This window comes from Pseudophryne corroboree, chromosome 6 (genome assembly GCF_028390025.1).
Source record: "Pseudophryne corroboree isolate aPseCor3 chromosome 6, aPseCor3.hap2, whole genome shotgun sequence".
Taxonomy (NCBI): domain Eukaryota; kingdom Metazoa; phylum Chordata; class Amphibia; order Anura; family Myobatrachidae; genus Pseudophryne; species Pseudophryne corroboree.
Genome location: NC_086449.1, coordinates 389,990,842 through 390,012,835, shown reverse-complemented (window position 1 = coordinate 390,012,835; position 21,994 = coordinate 389,990,842). Strand labels below are relative to the sequence as shown.

General features: G+C 45.0%; 1 protein-coding gene across 4 annotated transcripts in view; it reads right to left on the bottom strand.

Moving 5' to 3' along the window:
* LOC134935313 (probable serine/threonine-protein kinase dyrk2) overlaps positions 1 to 21,994 on the bottom strand; it is a 169,360-nt gene that overhangs the window by 33,407 nt on the left and 113,959 nt on the right. Inside the window, exons 1-2 of one of the 4 annotated variants that reach the window (XM_063930458.1) lie at positions 7,360 to 7,458; positions 6,367 to 6,566 (exon numbers count right to left, since the gene is read on the bottom strand). The exons of 1 other annotated variant lie outside the window; for it this stretch is intronic. In XM_063930458.1, coding sequence (XP_063786528.1) covers positions 6,367 to 6,376 — 10 coding nt within the window. In that variant the 5' untranslated portion in view covers positions 6,377 to 6,566; positions 7,360 to 7,458. Of the gene's footprint in view, positions 1 to 6,366; positions 6,567 to 6,828; positions 6,893 to 7,359; positions 7,459 to 21,994 lie in introns of those variants that run through there. 2 more of the 4 variants (XM_063930461.1, XM_063930459.1) reach the window with 2 other exon arrangements.

Genomic DNA, 21,994 nt, shown 5'->3' with positions numbered 1-21,994 from the left:
CACTTTGGCAACTCAATATGGTGTGAAGTGCTGTACGTATATTACCAACAGCACTGACGACCCCATGGAGATTATCGATCAAAAGATGGACGATATCTTGCAGTTTAAGTGGGAGTTCCGGAGGAGACCCAACCTTACCCTGACGGCTGTGGGTAATGAGCTGACTGGCTGGGTCTCATGGTTGAACCCACGAAATTGGTTCTCAGGATTAGGAGAGTGGGCTCAAAATGTTATTATGAGTGTAGGAAAGCTTCTCCTTTGTATCCTGGGAGTCGTCATAATTATTGGCTTGATATTTAGGTGTGTTCGAATTCTGACGCGGCGCAAGCACGGCACAAATTCGATGAGTTTAAGGAGCGAGGGCATTGTTATAGCAGCAGATTTAATTTACGACCCATCCAGAGAGACAGTGTTATGGTAAGGATTGCAAATGAATTCCATGGCCTGTTTCTTTCACCCGTTTTTCCTTTGTCCCCCCCTCTGCCCAGATACACCCATCCAGAAAAGACATCAGCCCTACCCAAGAATGTTTATGAAAATGTTATATGAATGTATTTTAGATATGTGTCTTGTCTTCATCTCTACAACCTCCAGTTAATGACACACATAGTCGACAGGTGATATCCACATATACCAGCACTCACATATGTTCCCCCTCCATGTATCATCAACTAAATGTGCACCCCATTTGTTGGAACAAGAAGCTGAAAAGAGCTCGGTAGTGTTTGTCGGCCCACTTACAGACCCTTAATACGGGATAAGAAGGATTTAATGTATACTTCGCAATACCTCGAAGCTTATCTAAAACATATACGGCACGATGATACATGCTCCTCAGACATGTATTCATACTGACATGCTTTTTACTATCCCACTTAGGTCATACATTTCCCGCCTACAACTCTCCTCCGACCATCCAATCGTCTGAAGATATTGTATTGATATTTTTCTGTTTAGTGATTAGATAGTGGCAGTTATTGGTGACTGCCAAAGGGTGGACTGTCAAAGTAAAAAAATATTACAGAACACACATCACGTACAAACTGCACACACATGCCCACTGCGCGTGCACTTGTTCTGCAGTGCGTGCACATGTACGCACTTTGCGTATGGTCGCTCCCGCGGTCCTGTGCATCGGCGCGTAGTATGGATATTTACGGCAGAGTTTGTGTACGCATTGTGTACACATTACATATTTAATCCAAATAGTGCACAATGTACACATAGTCTCCTTGCACCACATCAGAAAGTTATAGCTGTTTAAATGGTTGCAGAACAAAGGGATTCACCTTTACAGGATAAGAGGGGACAGACTAAGGTTATAAGGTGGTGTTTGGTATCCAGCTGTAGGGTATTTTAAGGGTAACATTCCGGTGTTGGTCTGCGGAAGATCGCATGTTCCTGCGGATAGTTATGTGCAGAAGCAGAATATAGATATAAACTGTATTTACTGTATATTATGTATGCGGCGGGAATCCAGAGGAGACCACCCACAAGAGCAGTTGAGAAAGACATCGCCTACCTTTTCAAATCAACCTATGACCTCTCCTGTACTGTAAAAGTGCATCCCTGTGTCCAATGGACAAAGGGATTACAGTATCCATTGTATTGCTTTTGGAAGACTTGTATAAATAAAGCCTGCTGCAGCCCGGCCAGTCACAAGACTCACAACGTTATCTATTTGATGACGGAGGACTGGACCAGGAAGCGCACGCGAATATGCTCACGTATGTACATTGACTGTAGCCATTAATCTGTTATATATATTGTCTTGTATTGTAGCGTATAATTTGTATTGTAAACCCCCTTTCAGAAATAATCCACTGTGGTGTCGGAACCCAGCGGTAAACTCACAATTGGTGTCGTGTGCTCATTGCCCTGCTAAGGTTTAAAGTGTACTATTATTGCATAGCATTGCTGTAGAAGGTTTAAAGTGTATCTCTGGGTGTGTATGCGCTGTGAGTACTTTGTACCGTCAGCGCGGCGTGTGTACGCAAAGTCCGTACACTACGGAACCCTTTTACACTAATTGCGTAAAAGGTGCGTAGTGTGAATTAAGTATAGCGGCCACAGCGGCTAAAGGTTTAAAGTGTATTTAAGGTGTGTTTAAGGTATAGCTTTCATTCCTGTAAAGATAATCAGCTTTATCAGAATTTATACTATAAATGGGATCAACAAGGGAAATACATCTATATACATATATATTATGCACTTTCTGCGATTTTTATAAAATACTAATAATTTTTTGGATAGGTCAAGAATTTTGACATATAGAAAATCTAATTAACCACGGAATTTACTAACAGATACAGTCCCACAAAAGAAGGCTACCAATATCAGGATGGATATATATTCTTCCTCTTTTTCAGTGCTCTCTCATCGGATTATTTACAGTCAAAATACCAACAGCAGAAGCACACTTTATCATTTTTGCATAGGCGTCAGAGGGTCCTCTCATCTTCAATTCGATGTCGTAAGATATGATTGAGGACAGCAGAAACCCTTGATGCCAGCACAAATGATACTGTTATTCTACATATTTTATGGAACATGACGTGTCTGTGATATATATATCTATTGCAATACTGAAAGATTTTCTTTGTCACTATTCCAATTGACCATTCTTCTCACATCAATGTCATTTTATTATCAATAACAATATATTTTTCAATCTGGGCTTAATAGAGATAAGCAATCCAGGTGACAAACGCAATATAGTTAGGAACCTCTCCCCTGTACTCTCATTAAGCCAGCCCAGAACAGGGCATATAAGGGGTTATCAGCAGATACAGGCTTTGGGACATATACATGTACTCCAATTGGTTCTCTCATTGAGAATTCAATGCTTCACAAGCAGATTCTCAAAAGCAGAAACCTGGTACAAGTTATTATTCTTGCCCCACTTCCTTCTGACCTTCCTTTTCTCTTTTGCCGAGATCTCCTATATATCCAAGGTCCTATCACAAAGATACAATTGGTAACACTGATTCCAACAGTTGATTACATAAAGTGTCTATTGAAAAATATTGACATTTTACTACTATTTGAAAAAAAGTAACACTGTTACATTGTTACAATGTCACTATAGGTGGTATATTAACCATATATAAATTGAATCATAATAATACAGATTCAAGGCAGGTCACTAGGATACTTTTGTTCCAATACAGGAATTTATTGAAGAGGTCAACTATTTTCCTTTATTGCTATTTTAAATAACATGTTATATGTTTGTATGTCAGTCCGAGTCCTTGTGTATATTACTTCTCGGTCCGCTCTGAGGAGAAGCTCCGCCCCCTGAACATGGTGCTGCTTCCCGCTCTTCCTTTTATTATACTGGCCTGAGGATATTTGCTGTCAGCGATCCGGGGATCCTGACAGGCTTGCTGGCCAGTGTAGGGTATAGGCGCTAGCTCAGGGCGCCCCTCACAGCGCCGCACCATGTACCGCTGAGCCCCGGAGTGCAGTTAGTACTGCGCTCCCTACCCTGTTGCACCATCTTCACATCGACTCCCCGCTTGCCAGGTGGGACGGTGACTCACTCGCCACCAACATCTTCTGGCTCTGTAAGGGGGTGGCGGCATGCTGTGGGAGTGAGCAGTCGCCTGGGGCAGCAAGCGATCCTGTCAGCAGAGATAGTATCTCAGACCCCTCAGGGCGGACGCTACTCCCCCCCCCTTAGTCCCACGAAACAGGGAGGCCGTTGCCAGCAGCCTCCCTGTGCCTAAACTAACTCTAAGAAAATAATAAAACTAAAGAAGTTCTAAGAGCGCCCCTAGCTGTGACCGGCTCCTCCGGGCACATTTTCTAAACTGAATCTGGTAGGAGGGGCATAGAGGGAGGAGTCATCCCAGACTCTCAAACTCTTAAAGTGCCAGTGGCTCCTAGTGGACCAGTCTATAACCCGTGGTACTAATGTGGACCCCATCATCCTCTAGGATGTAAGAGAAAATCTGATTGGTTGCGCCATGTTATCTTGCTCCAAAGATATATCTTCCCCTCTACTTTATACTAGGTGGCAGATGTACTAAGCCTTGGTGAGTGATAAAGTGGAGAGAGATAACGTAGCAGTCAATCAACTCCTGTCTTTTTTCAAACACAGCCTGTAACATGGCAGTTAGGATCCGTTTGGCTGCTGGTTTATCTTTTTCCACTTTATCCCTCTTCAAAGCTTACTACATCTCCCCCTAGGTCTGTTACAGTGATATTGCTCAAAAATAAAGTTACACATTTTCATATGATCACATGCATCTGTATCAGAAAGTTTGGTCTCACTCTTCAGTCAGGTGGTGATTTGCACACTGCAGGATAGCGCCCAACATTGTGTGTCAAACATTGTGACGTGGGACAGTCCTGTTTATTTGGGCCTGTCTCGCTTTCCCTCCTGCGGGCCTCAGTGTCCCGTGTTGTAGGGGAGGGGGTAGTTGTGAGGTTCCCTATCTCTCGCGGCTCTGCTTAGTTCAGAGCAGAGCAGCGCTGAATAGACGCTGTACACATGTGCACAGCGTCTATTCCAGTGAGCCAGACGTACTGGGGGCATGGCCAGCAGCTCATAGAACGCTGGCCGTGCCCCCACTGTGACAAAAATGGGAGGCGTGGCTCGCAAGCGCATCATTCACTTGAAGCCTCGCCCTTTTTCCAATGGGCTCGACCCCCTTTTTGGTGTCCCTCCTCCAGACCTCCGGCTGTTGGGAGGTATGATATATGCAAACCCGGTTTGTGTACATCACTGAACATTTCTGCTTCATTTTTTACATGAGGTACTTGGGAATATACTGTACTAGTAACTCTTTTTACAGTGATGTTTTTCTCAGTAGATTATCAATGCATACCCTCCAACAGTAACTTTTTGGCAGGTACAGTACCATTTTTTTATGGTCTGTACCGATTTTTGGCTGTCCAAACTTCCATTGAAAGTGTAGGAAAAGGGCCCCCTTTACCCGTGGCCACGTCCCCTTTTCGGATTTGGACCGATTTTTACGTGTAAAATGTTGGAGGGTATGTCAGTGTGGTATCCTGATATTTTTTTGAGCAACCTTCCCTTTCTTTGCATGTTTTAAGTACAAACACGGCACTACATGATCTAAGGGGGTCATTCCGAGTTGATCGCACGTAGCAACTTTTTGCTGCCCGTGCGATCAACTAGACGCCGCCTATGGGGGTGGGTTTTTTCGCATAGCAAGGCTGCGAACGCTTGTGAAGCCATGCTATGCAAAAACATTTTGTGCAGTTTCTGAGTAGCTTTCAACTTACTCACCCGCTGCAATGTCTTCAGCCTGTCCGGTCCCGGAATTGACGTCAGACACCCGCCCTGCAAACGCCTGGACACGCCTGCATTGGACTCACCACTCCCAGAGAATGGTGAGTTGCCGCCCCGGAACGCCTTCCTGCTGTCAATCTTCTTGCGATCGCGGTAGCGAACGCTTTCTTTATTCTTCTTGTCGTTTGCCCAGCAATGACAGTCGCTGGGCAACGACGCGCCTGCGGACTGTGGCCACCGCGCATGCGCAGAACCGACTCATTCGCACCGCTGCAAAAAACAGCAGCGTGCGAACGGGTCAGAATGACCTGCTATGTTCCCTGTTTCTCCCATGTTCGTATGTTTTTAAATTAGTCCTTTGCCCTGGTCTTCCGAGAACTTAATTCCTGCTCAGGAAAGACAGTAGCAATGATAACAAGTTCAGGAAGCTGCAGTCTAAACTTCCATATTGTCATTTGTCTGTCATATGTTGTAAAAGACAATAACAATGGTTTCTTATCATACATAAATTTTGGCTGCAAATTCCAAATGGAACCAGATTTTCCATTTCTCCTAAAACTTGTTATCACTGTGAAAAGAAAGTGAAAACTGAGAGTATATATACAAAATACAGTTTCCAGCAAGGGGCTTTCGGGAATGCTCTGGAATGTGAAATTGTAGCAACCTCTGGTAAATAAATCAGTAGAACTTTGTAAGTGCCATTGCTGACTCCACTATGTATAATAATAAGGAGCAGATTTTTGATGTAACCAGATGTCCAATTAGAGCATACATGCCTACCTGACCCTCTCCATGAGGGAGAAAATGCTCTGTGTTCCTGGACTTTCCTGGTAATGTATGATTGCCATCACCTGTGGTGAAACACCTTTCTTATCAATTATCTAGCTCACCACAGGTGATGGCAATCATACATTACCAGGAAAGTCCAGGAACAGAGCATTTTCTCCCTCATGGAGAGGGTCAGGTAGGAAAGTATGAATCAGAGCTGTTCTCAGCAACAAATCTTCCTATCCTCTTCCTATCAGTCACATGACCACTGTGCTTGATAGGTAGAAAAAGGGCCCAGGATGTGGCTAAATGAAAGAGTATAAAAGTGAATAGCATACCTCCCAACATGACCCTCTTCAGGAGAGACACGATGTTCTGCTCAGAGGCGTAACTCTGGGAGGCAATGGAGTCATCTGCCGCCGGGCTCCTGCTCTAAAGGGGGGCACCTCTCCTCCCATTCTGTGACACCTCCGAATTAAGTTAATTGATAGCTGCCGCTGTCTTTTCAGTGGCCCACTTCCTCACTGGTTCCTGCACCCTACAAATCACACCCATTTTATTATACTGTAGATACACATTTTACAAATGTCATACCCAGGATTAAAAACCATGACCTAGTACACTGGAAACAGACACCTTACTGATGAAGCTGTTTGCTCCTGTATAGAAAATATGAGAATTCTAACTATATGAAGCTACTTCTCTGACAATTACACATTGTTATGTACATATCTTTACTTCAATGAATCATGCAGTATGAAGATTATGTATTTTATTTCTTATTGGTAAGTAGTACTTGCATGGTTACAGATAGACATCAACTCCACATGCTGCTCTCCTTCTCCTTACTCTCCTTCTACTTCCTGATCACATGTTCATCTGTGCAGCCAGATTCTTAAAGGTACACTACCTCATCTAGCTAATGCACATAAACTATCTTCATAGATACTACACACATAACTTCATATAGTTAGAATTTTCATGCTTCCTGTACAGGAGAAAATGGCTCCATCAGTAAAGTGTCTGCTGTCAGAGTAACAGGTAAAGGGATCTAATCCTGGGCATGACTGCTAAGAAATGTGTGATTTAAAATAAAAGACAATGAAATAAATAAATATATATATATATATATATATATATATATGTACAGTATATAAAAAAAAATTCAGAACACACCACACACACACACACATGTATGTATGTATGTATGTATGTATATATATATATATATATATATATAAACGCACATATAAATACATATATTTGTCTAAATATAGGGGGGGGGGGCCACGAATACTTATCTTGCCTCCGGGCAACTGGGACAAACTTACGCCACTGGCTCTGCTTCTGGACTTTTTTCTTAATTTGTGATTGCCGGCACCTGTTTTGACCAGGTTAATGGATAAGAAAGGTGTTTGGCAATCATACACATACCCTCCAACAAGACCCGCCCCACTAGGTACAAAATGCTCCTGTTTCTGGACTTCCCTCTTAATTTATTATTGCCATCACCTGTGAAGAAACAGCTTTCTTATCATTCAACTAGTTCAACACAGGTGATGGAAATCATAAATTAAGAGGGAAGTCCAGGAACAGAGCATTTTGTACCTAGTGGGGCGGGTCATGTTGGAGGGTCTGCATACATTAAGGGAGAAGTCCAGGAGCAGAGCATTCTGTCCCTCCTGGAGAGGGTCATGTTGGGAGGTATGGAATAGCAATAGGGGAATGCCAGTAGTAGTGTCTCCGTTTGTTTTAAACATACTGTCACTAACATTATTGCTGTATTTATGAGTGTTTGGAAAGTCTTAACATTTTCTGAGGAAGTACGTAGACTTTAATCTCCAGTGAGGGAAGGACCGATGACTGATAAATATTTTCTGTACAGTCCAGCATAAATTGGTGGTGTTATATAAACAAGCAATAATAATAAAAAAACACATAAGAATAGGCTATGCCAGTGGTTTCCAAACCTTTTTGAATCACAGCGCCCTAGAATATCAGAATTTTTTTCACGGCACTCTTAGGCCAAAAATTTCTTATTGAGAAATTTAGAAAGAAATATTACATTAAGTAGATCACGTTTATGTCATCCTTAGGGTCAGTTGTGTGGTGAGGGACAAGATTTGCTTCTGTTTGGCCACATATTTTATGACTGGCAGCCACCAGCACTGGTTTTGCCTATTATATTGACCATGAATAATTTGAATTGGTCCTGGACCACCAACCCAGGGCACCCCTGCAAGTGTCCCGAGGCACCCCAGGGAGCCACGGCACACAGTTTGGGAACCTCTGGGCTATGCTACAACACGTTTCAGTATGCAGGGAAATGGTTCAGCGTGCAGATACAGATATTAATGAAAATGTCAATTTCGAATCTGTCTAGGCTAAATATCAGCTGTTTAAGGTAGAGGGAGGGGAATGTTTACTCATCAGCATGCAAACTGTTTTAAAGGCACGATGGGGGGGGAGGGGGGTGTTACCAACTCTTGGAGAGAGATACAATGGAGAGAGATATAGTGCCCGATTCAGAGGTGGACACTAATGCCCTAGTCGATGAGCTGTCTAAATAGGTGCCCACCGGCTGAGGCTTTAATGCGTTGCAGTGTGCAAATAGTCGTACCATTATGCGGACATTCCTTTGGTTGTCTTGAATGTCCGACAGTACACAGCCGCCAGTGCCTAGTGGAAGTGCTTCTTCTGACACTGGCATGCCCCCGACATGCCTGCCATCGAAAGCCACGCCCCAGTCCCCACCCAGTAATGCCTATCAAAATTGCATGGATCTCAATGCAATTCCTATCTGACTACTCTGAGACCATGTGTCCATTGGGACACATGTACAGATACTAGTGATGAACGGGTTCGGTTTCTCGGAAACCGAACCCCCCCGAACTTCACCTCGTTTACACGGGTCCGAGGCAGGTTCGAACCTTCCCGCCTTGCTCGGCTAACCCGAGCGCTCCCGAACGTCATCATCCCGCTGTCGGATTCTCGCGAGATTCGGATTCTATATAAGCAGCCGCGCATCGCCGCCATTTTCACTCGTGCATTGGAGATGATAGGGAGAGGACGTGGCTGGCGTCCTCTCCGTTTATTGTAGAAGACAGTTGATTGGTTAATTGTGGGGAGGATTGGGGAGCAGCTGTTAGGAGTACAAATTGTGGGGAGGATTGGGGAGCAGCTGTTAGGAGTACAGTGCAGAGTTTTGCTGATAAGTGACCACCAGTTTTTATCCGTTCTCTGCCTGAAAAAAACGCTCCATACCATATCTGTGCTCAGTGTGCTGCATAATATATCTGTGCTGAGTGCTCACACTGCTTAATTGTGGCGACTGGGGAGCAGCTATAGCAGGAGTACAGTGCAGAGTTTTGCTGACAGTGACCACCAGTATACGTTGTCTGCCTGAAAAACACTCCATATCTGTGCTCAGTGTGCTGCTTTATTGTGGGGACTGGGGACCACCAGTATAATTAATATTATATAGGAGGAGTACAGTGCAGAGTGCACTGCCGTACCTACCTCTGTGTCATCATCCATTAAGTATACTATCCATCTACATTCTATACCTGTGGTGCATTTTAGTTTTGCAGTTTGCTGACAGTGTCCACCAGTATACTATATATAGCAGTACGGTAGGCCACTGCTGTGTACCTACCTCTGTGTCGTCACTCGTCATCCATTAAGTATACTATCCATCTACATTCTATACCTGTGGTGCATTTTAGTTTTGCAGTTTGCTGACAGTGTCCACCAGTATACTATATATAGCAGTACGGTAGGCCACTGCTGTACCTACCTCTGTGTCGTCACTCGTCATCCATTAAGTATACTATCCATCTACATTCTATACCTGTGGTGCATTTTAGTTTTGCAGTTTGCTGACAGTGTCCACCAGTATACTATATATAGCAGTACGGTAGGCCACTGCTGTGTACCTACCTCTGTGTCGTCACTCGTCATCCATTAAGTATACTATCCATCTACATTCTATACCTGTGGTGCATTTTATTTTTGAAGTTTGCTTACAGTGTCCACCAGTATACTATATATAGTAGTACGGTAGGCCACTGCTGTACCTACCTCTGTGTCGTCACTCGTCATCCATTAAGTATACTATCCATCTACATTGATTCTATACCTGTGGTGCATTTTAGTTTTGCAGTTTGCTGACAGTGTCCACCAGTATACTATATATAGTAGTACGGTAGGCCACTGCTGTACCTACCTCTGTGTCGTCACTCGTCATCCATTAAGTATACTATCCATCTACATTCTATACCTGTGGTGCATTTTAGTTTTGCAGTTTGCTGACAGTGGCCACCAGTATACTATATATAGCAGTACGGTAGGCCACTGCTGTGTACCTACCTCTGTGTCGTCACTCGTCATCCATTAAGTATACTATCCATCTACATTCTATACCTGTGGTGCATTTTAGTTGTGCGCAGTATATATAGTAGTAGGCCATTGCTATTGATACTGGCATATAATTCCACACATTAAAAAATGAAGAACAAAAATGTGGAGGGTAAAATAGGGAAAGATCAAGATCCACTTCCACCTCGTGCTGAAGCTGCTGCCACTAGTCATGGCCGAGACGATGAAATGCCATCAACGTCGTCTGCCAAGGCCGATGCCCAATGTCATAGTAGAGAGCATGTAAAATCTAAAAAACAAAAGTTCAGTAAAATGACCCAAAAATCAAAATTTAAAGCGTCTGATGAGAAGCGTAAACTTGCCAATATGCCATTTACGACACGGAGTGGCAAGTGGTTCAGCTTCACATGAGGATGGAAGCACTCATCCTCTCTCTAGAAAACTGCAGTGCCACTCCTAGATGGGCCAGGTGTTTGTGTCGGCCACTTGGGTCGCTTAGCTTAGTCACACAGCTACGTCATTGCGCCTCTTTTTTTCTTTGCATCATGTGCTGTTTGGGGACTATTTTTTTGAAGGGCCATCCTGCCTGACACTGCAGTGCCACTCCTAGATGGGCCAGGCGTTTGTGTCGGCCACTTGTGTCGCTTAGCTTAGTCACACAGCGACCTTGGTGCGCCTCTTTTTTTCTTTGCATCATGTGCTGTTTGGGGACAATTTTTTTGAAGGGCCATCCTGCCTGACACTGCAGTGCCACTCCTAGATGGGCCAGGTGTTTGTGTCGGCCACTTGTGTCGCTTAGCTTAGCCATCCAGCGACCTCGGTGCAAATTTTAGGACTAAAAATAATAGTGTGAGGTGTTCAGAATAGACTGGAAATGAGTGGAAATTATGGTTATTGAGGTTAATAATACTATGGGATCAAAATGACCCCCAAATTCTATTATTTAAGCTGTTTTTTAGGGTTTTTTGAAAAAAACACCCGAATCCAAAACACACCCGAATCCGACAAAAAATTTTCGGGGAGGTTTTGCCAAAACGCGTCCGAATCCAAAACACGGCCGCGGAACCGAACCCAAAACCAAAACACAAAACCCGAAAAATTTCCGGTGCACATCACAGACACATGCACATTGGGTAGTTGCAAATTATGTTTTAAATGTGTCGACATCTGAATCGGTACCAACCAATCAGATTCTGTAATTTACAGGCTGTGATAGAAAAATGACATAAGAAGATTGGTTGCTATCAGCATGTCTCCACTTTATCTCTATCTAAAATTTGATAGCTCTCCCCCACTATACTGTAACTTCATAAAATTCCATTGCATTATGCTGTCACGTACAAGGAAATACATATGCTAGACAAAACATATGATGCTATCAAACAGGTTTGTTTTTGTCAAGGTTCACTTGTTTCAGTACAAGTGCTTTGCCTGGGTATAGATACTGTACATGCACTAGAAGCAGTGACATCTCTGTTTGAACCACATGATGACTGACAGCAGAGTTCTACCTAACACATTTATACAGAAAAGTAGAGTCATTCTTCCTTAGGTAAAGGGGGTTCATTACTATTCAACAGTTTGTCAAAGCTGCCGATGATCGTCGGCTGTGAGCAATGGATTTAAAGTGGCAACAGAAATAAATTCTAAAGCAGGCTGTTTAGCATTTATATCTGTTGCTGATTTAAATCCATTGATCAAAGCTGCTGATTTGACAAACTGCGGAATAGTAATCTAGACCAGGATCTCTTAAAGTGGGTAGGACACTATGTTATTCAGCCCTAGATTTTTTGCTTTACTGCATAGGGGTGTATTCAACTGATGTTGGATCCTTTCCAAAAGTACTTCCAGTTTGTACATCTTCTTCCAAGTCTTCAGATGTTCCGCCTCCTCCATACCGAGACTTCACAGATGTTTTTAGCAAGTCTTCTGCAGATATTCTTCCCCCTCATAGGGAGTGGGATTGTCCTATTGATCTCATTCCAGGGAAGACTCCACCTTGGGGGCACACGTATCCGTTGTCGTTACCAGAAACCCACTCTATGGAAGAATACATCAAAGAGAACCTTGCCAAAGGGTTTATCCGGCCTTCCTCCTCTCTAGCTGGCGCAGGCTTCTTCTTCATAAAGAAGAAAGACGGTGGCCTGCGGCCCTGTACTGACTACCATGGGTTGAATGACATCACTGTGAAAAATCGGTACCCTCTGCCTCTTATCACCGAGTTGTTTGACCGTGTCAGTGGAGCTACTATCTTTTCTAAACTAGACCTAAGGGGTGCATACAACCTCATCCGGATACGGAAGGGTGACGAGTGGAAGACCGCATTTAACACCCGTGATGGACATTACGAGTACCTCGTCATGCCTTTCAAACTCAGTAACACTCCAGCTGTATTTCAACACTTCGTGAATGAGATCTTCCGAGATATCCTCTACCGACATGTTGTGGTCTACCTCAACGATATTCTCATCTTCGCTAATGATTTAGAGGAACATCGCTTCTGGGTCAAGGAAGTCCTGTCCCGTCTCCGTGCCAACCATCTTTATTGTAAGTTGGAGAAATGTGTCTTCGAGGTCAAATCCATTCCGTTTCTAGGTTACATTGTGTCCGGTTCCGTACTAGAGATGGATCCTGAGAAACTCCAAGCTATCCGTGATTGGCCGATACCCACAACTCTCAAGGTTATTCAGAGATTCCTAGGATTCACCAATTACTACAGGAAGTTTATTCAGGACTTTTCTACTATTGTGGCATCTGTCACTGCCCTTACCAAAAAGGGTGCCAATCCTTCTAAGTGGTTGGAAGAAGCTATTCAAGCAAAAGTTTGTCTCTGCTCCAGTTCAGAAACAGCTAGATACCAGCTCGCCCTTCACCCTGGAGGTGGATGCCTCTTCCGTTGGAGTGGGCGCAGTCCTGTCTCAAAGAGCCGATGACAGCCACTTACACCATTGTGGCTTTTTCTCATAAAAGTTCTCTCCTGCTGAGCGCAATTACGCCATTGGCGATCAAGAACGTTTGGCTATCAAACTCGCTCTGGAAGAGTGGAGATATTTGCTGGAGGGAGCTTCTCATACTATCACCATTCTGACGGACCACAAGAACCTCCTGTATTTGAAAGGCGCCCAATGTCTCAATCCTCGTCAAGCCTGGTGGGCACTTTTCTTTTCTAGGTTTGACTTTAAACTTCAGTTTTGTCCAAGGGTCACAGAATCGCAAGGCTGATGCTATTTCCCGCTCCTGGGAGCAAGAAAATGAGTCTGAATCTACTGAAAAGCATCTTATTATTGATCCAGTGGCATTCTCCGCAGTGAGGATGGACTCTATGCCCCCGCCAGGGAAAAGCCTCATAAAACCGGCTCTCAGAAGGAAGCTCTTGCAATGGGCACATTCCTATCGCTTTGCCAGACACACGGGTATTCGGAAGACCTTAGAATTCATTTCCAGATCATACTGGTGGCCGACCCTAAAAAAGGACATTACAGAACTTATTGCATCCTGCCCTACGTGTGCCCAGCACAAGGTACCTTGCCAGTCGCCCACTGGGCAACTGGTTCCTCTGTCTGTTCCATTCTGTCCTTGGACCCATTTATCAATGGACTTTATTACAGATCTTCAATGTGTAACAAGTATAATACCATCTGGGTGGTAGTTGACCAGTTCACCAAGATGGCTCACTTTATTCCTCTCACCGGTCTTCTGTCAGCTTCCAAGTTGGCTCAAGTCTTTATCCAGGAGATCTTTAGACTACATGGTCTCCCTGAAGAGATAATTTCCGACTGAGGTGTCCAATTTTTAGCCAAATTCTGGCTAAGTCTGTTTGGCACTCCAAGTCAAGTTAAAATTCTCTACTGCTTATCACCCCCAAACTAATGGTCAAACCGAGAGGGTGAATCAGGACTTGGAGGCCTTCCTCCGGATCTATGTATCCTCTTCTCAAGACGACTGGGTTCAACTCCTCCTTTGGGACGAATTTTGTCACAACAATCAGTACCATTCTTCATCTTCATCCACGCCATTCTTCACCAGCTACGGGTTCCACCCAAAGGTCCCCGAATTTCAACTGCTTCCTGCAACATCTGTGCCTGCAGCTGATATCAGCCTTCATCAGTTTTCAAAGAACTGGAAGAATGTCCGGGCAGCTCTTCTAAAAGCGTCATCAAGGTACAAGAAGTTTGCGGATAAGAAGCGTAGGGCAATTCCTGCCCTCAAGCCTGGTGATCATGTCTGGCTGTCCACTAAGAATCTAAAACTGAAAGTCCCAAGTATGAAGTTTGCTCCTCGCTATATCGGTCCTTTCCAGATTGAGCAAGTCGCCAATCCAGTTGCTTATAAGCTCAAGTTACCTCCATTCCTGAAGATTCCCAGGACATTTAATATTTCTCTCCTTAAGCCAGTGATCATGAACCATTTTCATTCAGCGCTCCCCACTGCACCTAAAGTTCAGACTCAACGTGGTGTTGATAATAAAGTCATCAAGATTCTGGATTCACGCTTCTGGTACGGTCATCTCCAGTACCTGATTGGAAGGGCTATGACCCTGAGGAATGCTCCTGGACTAATGCATTCGATGTCCATGCTCCTAAATTGGTCCGGGATTTCCACACCAGTTTTCCTCTTAAGCCTAAGAAGTGTCCTGGGGCCACTCCTAAAGGGGGGGGGGGGTGCGGTCACGATCCGGGTAACTGGACATCATTATTTACCTTTCAAGTGTCCCCTGTGCCTGGCCCAGCGTTCCAGGGTGGGATCCCATCTGCGTTGTCAGCATGTAGTACGCTGATGTCTTCACTTCACATCTCCTCCCTGTTATCCCGCAGCGCTGTCACAACAGCTCACAAGTTTAATAAACGTTTAATTTCAATAATGGCGTCTCCTGCCCTCCGCGGCCTCCACCGCCTCAGCCGCCATTACTACTGTTTCCCATGTGAAATACTCAAGACTGGCGTCTCCTGCCCGCCGTGGCCTCCGCCGCCATTGCTGCCGTTTTCCCAAATGGAATTACAAACAGACCTTCCCTCCAAATGCTAACATGGGCGCAGCCATGTTTTTCCAGTCACATGTAATTGTTTCAACCTATCCGCTGCGCTCTGGACTCTGCTTAATCTTCCAGCCAATGCCTGCTTCCCAGCAGGTATAAATATCCTGTTCCTGGGCTGGAAAGATGTCAGTGCTTTGGTTGTCCAACCCAGTGATACAAGTCTCTCCTGTCTGTGGTTATTCAGCTATCGTTCCAGGTATTCCAGCTCCTGAGTTCAGCTGCACTAGAAACCCGCACCAGCTACCATCTGGCGGTGCAGCCTGACTCTGCGGTGTCCCAGCATTGCATTCTGTTATTGGCTTCCAGCTTCCAGCGGTGCCTAGCCCTGCCAGTCATCATTGGTGTTCCATCATCGATCTCCAGTCACCATCGGTGTTCCATTATCGATCTCCAGTCACCATCGGTGTTCCATCATTGATCTCCAGTCACCATCGGTGTTCCATCATCGATCTCCAGTCACCATCGGTGTTCCATTATTGATCTCCAGTCACCATCAGTGTTCCATCATCGATCTCCAGTCATCATCAGTGTTCCATCATCGATCTCCAGTCACCATCGGTGTTCCATCATTGATCTCCAGTCACCATCGGTGTTCCATCATCGATCTTCAGTCATCATCAGTGTTCCATCATCGATCTCCAGTCACCATCGGTGTTCCATCATCGATCTCCAGTCACCATTGGTGTTCTTTCATCGATCCCCAGCATCACCAGTGTTTCTTCATCTGACCTTCCGCTACATTGGTGTTCTAACATCATCCCACAGTTCACCATCGGTGCTCCTACCTGCAAACGCTCACTCCATCAGTGAGCTCCGTAGCACCCTCACCACTCTGACCGGTTCCACCCGGTATCCTTGGCAGTTACAGGTGCACACCTCATTCAGCATTCCACTAGTAGCTCCAGCTTCCAGTGGTCAACTGCTGGTCAGTTCCTACGCATACCATCCATACAGTGGATAGCTGTTGGTTCTCTGGACTTTCCATCTCCAGGTCTTCCAAGACTATAGTTTGTTATACCACTCCCAACAGCATCCTACTATTCTTCTATTTAAGGAACTGTGATTCTACTGTTATGCTACAACTCCATATTGCTGACCATTCCTGTCTTCCTTGAACTGTCAATGTGTAAGCTGAACTGTGTTTAATAAACATCTTAAACTTTTACAAAGTTGTCTTGGTCACGCCTTCGGGCATCTGTGCTAAAGGTACTCTGCATGTCTAAGAACCCTATACTGCCTCCCAGGTTCACGTACACCTTAGCCCCTATAACTGAGGCTTCCTCTGGTCAGCCCCAGCCCTCAGTTGTGACAATAAGCAAAAAAACAAAAGGATTCACCAGAATTCCACTTGTCCATTAAACATTTTAATCCCAGCATGGTACTGTAAACTCTCCCTAAAGGTGCATACCTATCTCCGATTTTGACTGTCTTTGTGCGATTTTGACTATACTATACTTTATACTAAATAGTCAAAATTGCCTTGCCTACACGGTCTATTTTTTCTTGCGATACCGATCCCGCAGGGCCGCACATTGGTATAGCAAGCTGTGTACACACGGTGCGATTTGCACTCACTTTTCTTTACGATTTTGACTATATAGTCAAAATCGTAAGCATACATCGCACCGTGTGTATGCACCTTAAGCTCACACAGCAGTGGTGCTCCAAAGTGTTATTTGTAAGATTTGAGCTGCCAGAGTATAGTCTCACTCTACAGCTGGCTTCCGCTACATGGCTACTGCTATGATGCCTGGGAAATAACACATTAGGGATTGCTATCGGACGGGGACCACCACTGAATATTGACATTGTTGGCTTGAAGTCATCGCTGTTAATCATTTGATCTGCAGTGGGCAGCTGACGTTTGTGCATGAACAAATAAGCTCTGCTACACACACACATTAAGGGGGGAATTCAGACTGTATCACTGAATTACTATGCGCAGTGCGCACGTGCGGCGGGTGCACTTCCCATGTGCAGCCAGTGAGATGCGAAAGGTAAGAATAAAACAACATGGGTGCTGCGTGTGCGGTGTGTGCCCCCCCCTGGACCCAGGGTCCGTGTACACCGCACACATTGCACCCATGATAGAAACGCCTATGGCTACATAATGGGGGTAAAGTGCAATCAGGGAGATTGCTAGGCTCTTCAAAGAGTCAGGGATATGGCTACTATTTCAGGGAGTCTCCTGCAGAATGCGGGAGGGTAGGCAATTATGGGCTTAGTACATAGACCGCTATGTTTAAAAAACGTCAGAATCTGTGTGGTTGCCACTTTATTTCTCTCCCCTTTAGCTCTCTCCTAGGTTTAATACATCTCCCCCACAGTGAGAAATACCTATATAAAGATCTGAATATCTGTATATGCATTTTACTTCTAGTAAGTGCACAACCTAAGAAGAGCTGATTAATACTCACAGGGCCTTAATCTGAGGAGTGAGATAGAAGTGATGGTTTAAGGTTGGGTCACAAATTAGAAGTACAGTAAAATAAAGTAGAGATGAGCGGGTTCGGTTCCTCGGAATCCGAACCCGCCCGAACTTCAGCTTTTTTTACACGGATCCGAGCGACTCGGATCTTCCCGCCTTGCTCGGTTAACCCGAGCGCGCCCGAACGTCATCATGACGCTGTCGGATTCTCGCGAGGCTCGGATTCTATCGCGAGACTCGGATTCTATATAAGGAGCCGCGCGTCGCCGCCATTTTCACACGTGCATTGAGATTGATAGGGAGAGGACGTGGCTGGCGTCCTCTCCGTTTAGACACTTGATTTACTAATTTTGGGGAGCATTAGGAGTACTCAGTAGTGTACAGTGCAGAGTTTTGCTGATAGTGACCAGTGACCACCACTTTTATTTATAATCCGTTCTCTGCCTGAAAAAAGCGATACACAGCACACAGTGACTCAGTCACATACATACCATATCTGTGTGCACTGCTCAGGCTCAGGCCAGTGTGCTGCATCATCTATATATATTATATATCTGTCTGACTGCTCAGCTCACACAGCTTATAATTGTGGGGGAGACTGGGGAGCACTACTGCAGTGCCAGTTATAGGTTATAGCAGGAGCCAGGAGTACATAATATTATATTAAAATTAAACAGTGCACACTTTTGCTGCAGGAGTGCCACTGCCAGTGTGACTAGTGACCAGTGACCTGACCACCAGTATATAATATTAGTAGTATACTATCTCTTTATCAACCAGTCTATATTAGCAGCAGACACAGTACAGTGCGGTAGTTCACGGCTGTGGCTACCTCTGTGTCGGCACTCGGCAGCCCGTACATAATTGTATATACCAGTGACCTAACCGTGTTTTTTTTTTCTTTCTTTATACATACATACTAGTTACGAGTATACTATCTCTTTATCAACCAGTCTATATATTAGCAGCAGACACAGTACAGTGCGGTAGTTCACGGCTGTGGCTACCTCTGTGTCGGCACTCCGCAGCCCGTCCATAATTGTATATACCAGTGACCTAACCGTGGTTTTTTTTTCTTTCTTTATACATACATACTAGTTACGAGTATACTATCTCTTTATCAACCAGTCTATATATTAGCAGCAGACACAGTACAGTGCGGTAGTTCACGGCTGTGGCTACCTCTGTGTCGGCACTCCGCAGCCCGTCCATAATTGTATATACCAGTGACCTAACCGTGGTTTTTTTTTCTTTCTTTATACATACATACTAGTTACGAGTATACTATCTCTTTATCAACCAGTCTATATATTAGCAGCAGACACAGTACAGTGCGGTAGTTCACGGCTGTGGCAACCTCTGTGTCGGCACTCGGCAGCCCGTCCATAATTGTATATACCAGTGACCTAACCGTGGTTTTTTTTTCTTTCTTTATACATACATACTAGTTACGAGTATACTATCTCTTTATCAACCAGTCTATATATTAGCAGCAGACACAGTACAGTGCGGTAGTTCACGGCTGTGGCTACCTCTGTGTCGGCACTCCGCAGCCCGTCCATAATTGTATATACCAGTGACCTAACCGTGGTTTTTTTTTCTTTCTTTATACATACATACTAGTTACGAGTATACTATCTCTTTATCAACCAGTCTATATATTAGCAGCAGACACAGTACAGTGCGGTAGTTCACGGCTGTGGCTACCTCTGTGTCGGCACTCGGCAGCCCGTCCATAATTGTATATACCAGTGACCTAACCGTGGTTTTTTTTTCTTTCTTTATACATACATACTAGTTACGAGTATACTATCTCTTTATCAACCAGTCTATATATTAGCAGCAGACACAGTACAGTGCGGTAGTTCACGGCTGTGGCTACCTCTGTGTCGGCACTCCGCAGCCCGTCCATAATTGTATATACCAGTGACCTAACCGTGGTTTTTTTTTCTTTCTTTATACATACATACTAGTTACGAGTATACTATCTCTTTATCAACCAGTCTATATATTAGCAGCAGACACAGTACAGTGCGGTAGTTCACGGCTGTGGCTACCTCTGTGTCGGCACTCCGCAGCCCGTCCATAATTGTATATACCAGTGACCTAACCGTGGTTTTTTTTTCTTTCTTTATACATACATACTAGTTACGAGTATACTATCTCTTTATCAACCAGTCTATATATTAGCAGCAGACACAGTACAGTGCGGTAGTTCACGGCTGTGGCTACCTCTGTGTCGGCACTCGGCAGCCCGTCCATAATTGTATACTAGTATCCAATCCATCCATCTCCATTGTTTACCTGAGGTGCCTTTTAGTTGTGCCTATTAAAATATGGAGAACAAAAATGTTGAGGTTCCAAAATTAGGGAAAGATCAAGATCCACTTCCACTTCGTGCTGAAGCTGCTGCCACTAGTCATGGCCGAGACGATGAAATGCCAGCAACGTCGTCTGCCAAGGCCGATGCCCAATGGCATAGTACAGAGCATGTCAAAACCAAAACACCAAATATCAGTAAAAAAAGGACTCCAAAACCTAAAATAAAATTGTCGGAGGAGAAGCGTAAACTTGCCAATATGCCATTTACCACACGGAGTGGCAAGGAACGGCTGAGGCCCTGGCCTATGTTCATGGCTAGTGGTTCAGCTTCACATGAGGATGGAAGCACTCAGCCTCTCGCTAGAAAACTGAAAAGACTCAAGCTGGCAAAAGCACCGCAAAGAACTGTGCGTTCTTTGAAATCCCAAATCCACAAGGAGAGTCCAATTGTGTCGGTTGCGATGCCTGACCTTCCCAACACTGGACGTGAAGAGCATGCGCCTTCCACCATTTGCACGCCCCCTGCAAGTGCTGGAAGGAGCACCCGCAGTCCAGTTCCTGATAGTCAGATTGAAGATGTCAGTGTTGAAGTACACCAGGATGAGGAGGATATGGGTGTTGCTGGCGCTGGGGAGGAAATTGACCAGGACGATTCTGATGGTGAGGTGGTTTGTTTAAGTCAGGCACCCGGGGAGACACCTGTTGTCCGTGGGAGGAATATGGCCGTTGACATGCCAGGTGAAAATACCAAAAAAATCAGCTCTTCGGTGTGGAGGTATTTCACCAGAAATGCGGACAACAGGTGTCAAGCCGTGTGTTCCCTTTGTCAAGCTGTAATAAGTAGGGGTAAGGACGTTAACCACCTCGGAACATCCTCCCTTATACGTCACCTGCAGCGCATTCATAATAAGTCAGTGACAAGTTCAAAAACTTTGGGTGACAGCGGAAGCAGTCCACTGACCAGTAAATCCCTTCCTCTTGTAACCAAGCTCACGCAAACCACCCCACCAACTCCCTCAGTGTCAATTTCCTCCTTCCCCAGGAATGCCAATAGTCCTGCAGGCCATGTCACTGGCAATTCTGACGAGTCCTCTCCTGCCTGGGATTCCTCCGATGCATCCTTGCGTGTAACGCCTACTGCTGCTGGCGCTGCTGTTGTTGCCGCTGGGAGTCGATGGTTATCCCAGAGGGGAAGTCGTAAGCCCACTTGTACTACTTCCAGTAAGCAATTGACTGTTCAACAGTCCTTTGCGAGGAAGATGAAATATCACAGCAGTCATCCTACTGCAAAGCGGATAACTGAGGCCTTGGCATCCTGGGTGGTGAGAAACGTGGTTCCGGTATCCATCATTACTGCAGAGCCAACTAGAGACTTGTTGGAGGTACTGTGTCCCCGGTACCAAATACCATCTAGGTTCCATTTCTCTAGGCAGGCGATACCGAAAATGTACACAGACCTCAGAAAAAGAGTCACCAGTGTCCTAAAAAATGCAGCTGTACCCAATGTCCACTTAACCACGGACATGTGGACAAGTGGAGCAGGGCAGGGTCAGGACTATATGACTGTGACAGCCCACTGGGTAGATGTATGGACTCCCGCCGCAAGAACAGCAGCGGCGGCACCAGTAGCAGCATCTCGCAAACGCCAACTCTTTCCTAGGCAGGCTACGCTTTGTATCACCGCTTTCCAGAATACGCACACAGCTGAAAACCTCTTACGGCAACTGAGGAAGATCATCGCGGAATGGCTTACCCCAATTGGACTCTCCTGTGGATTTGTGGCATCGGACAACGCCAGCAATAT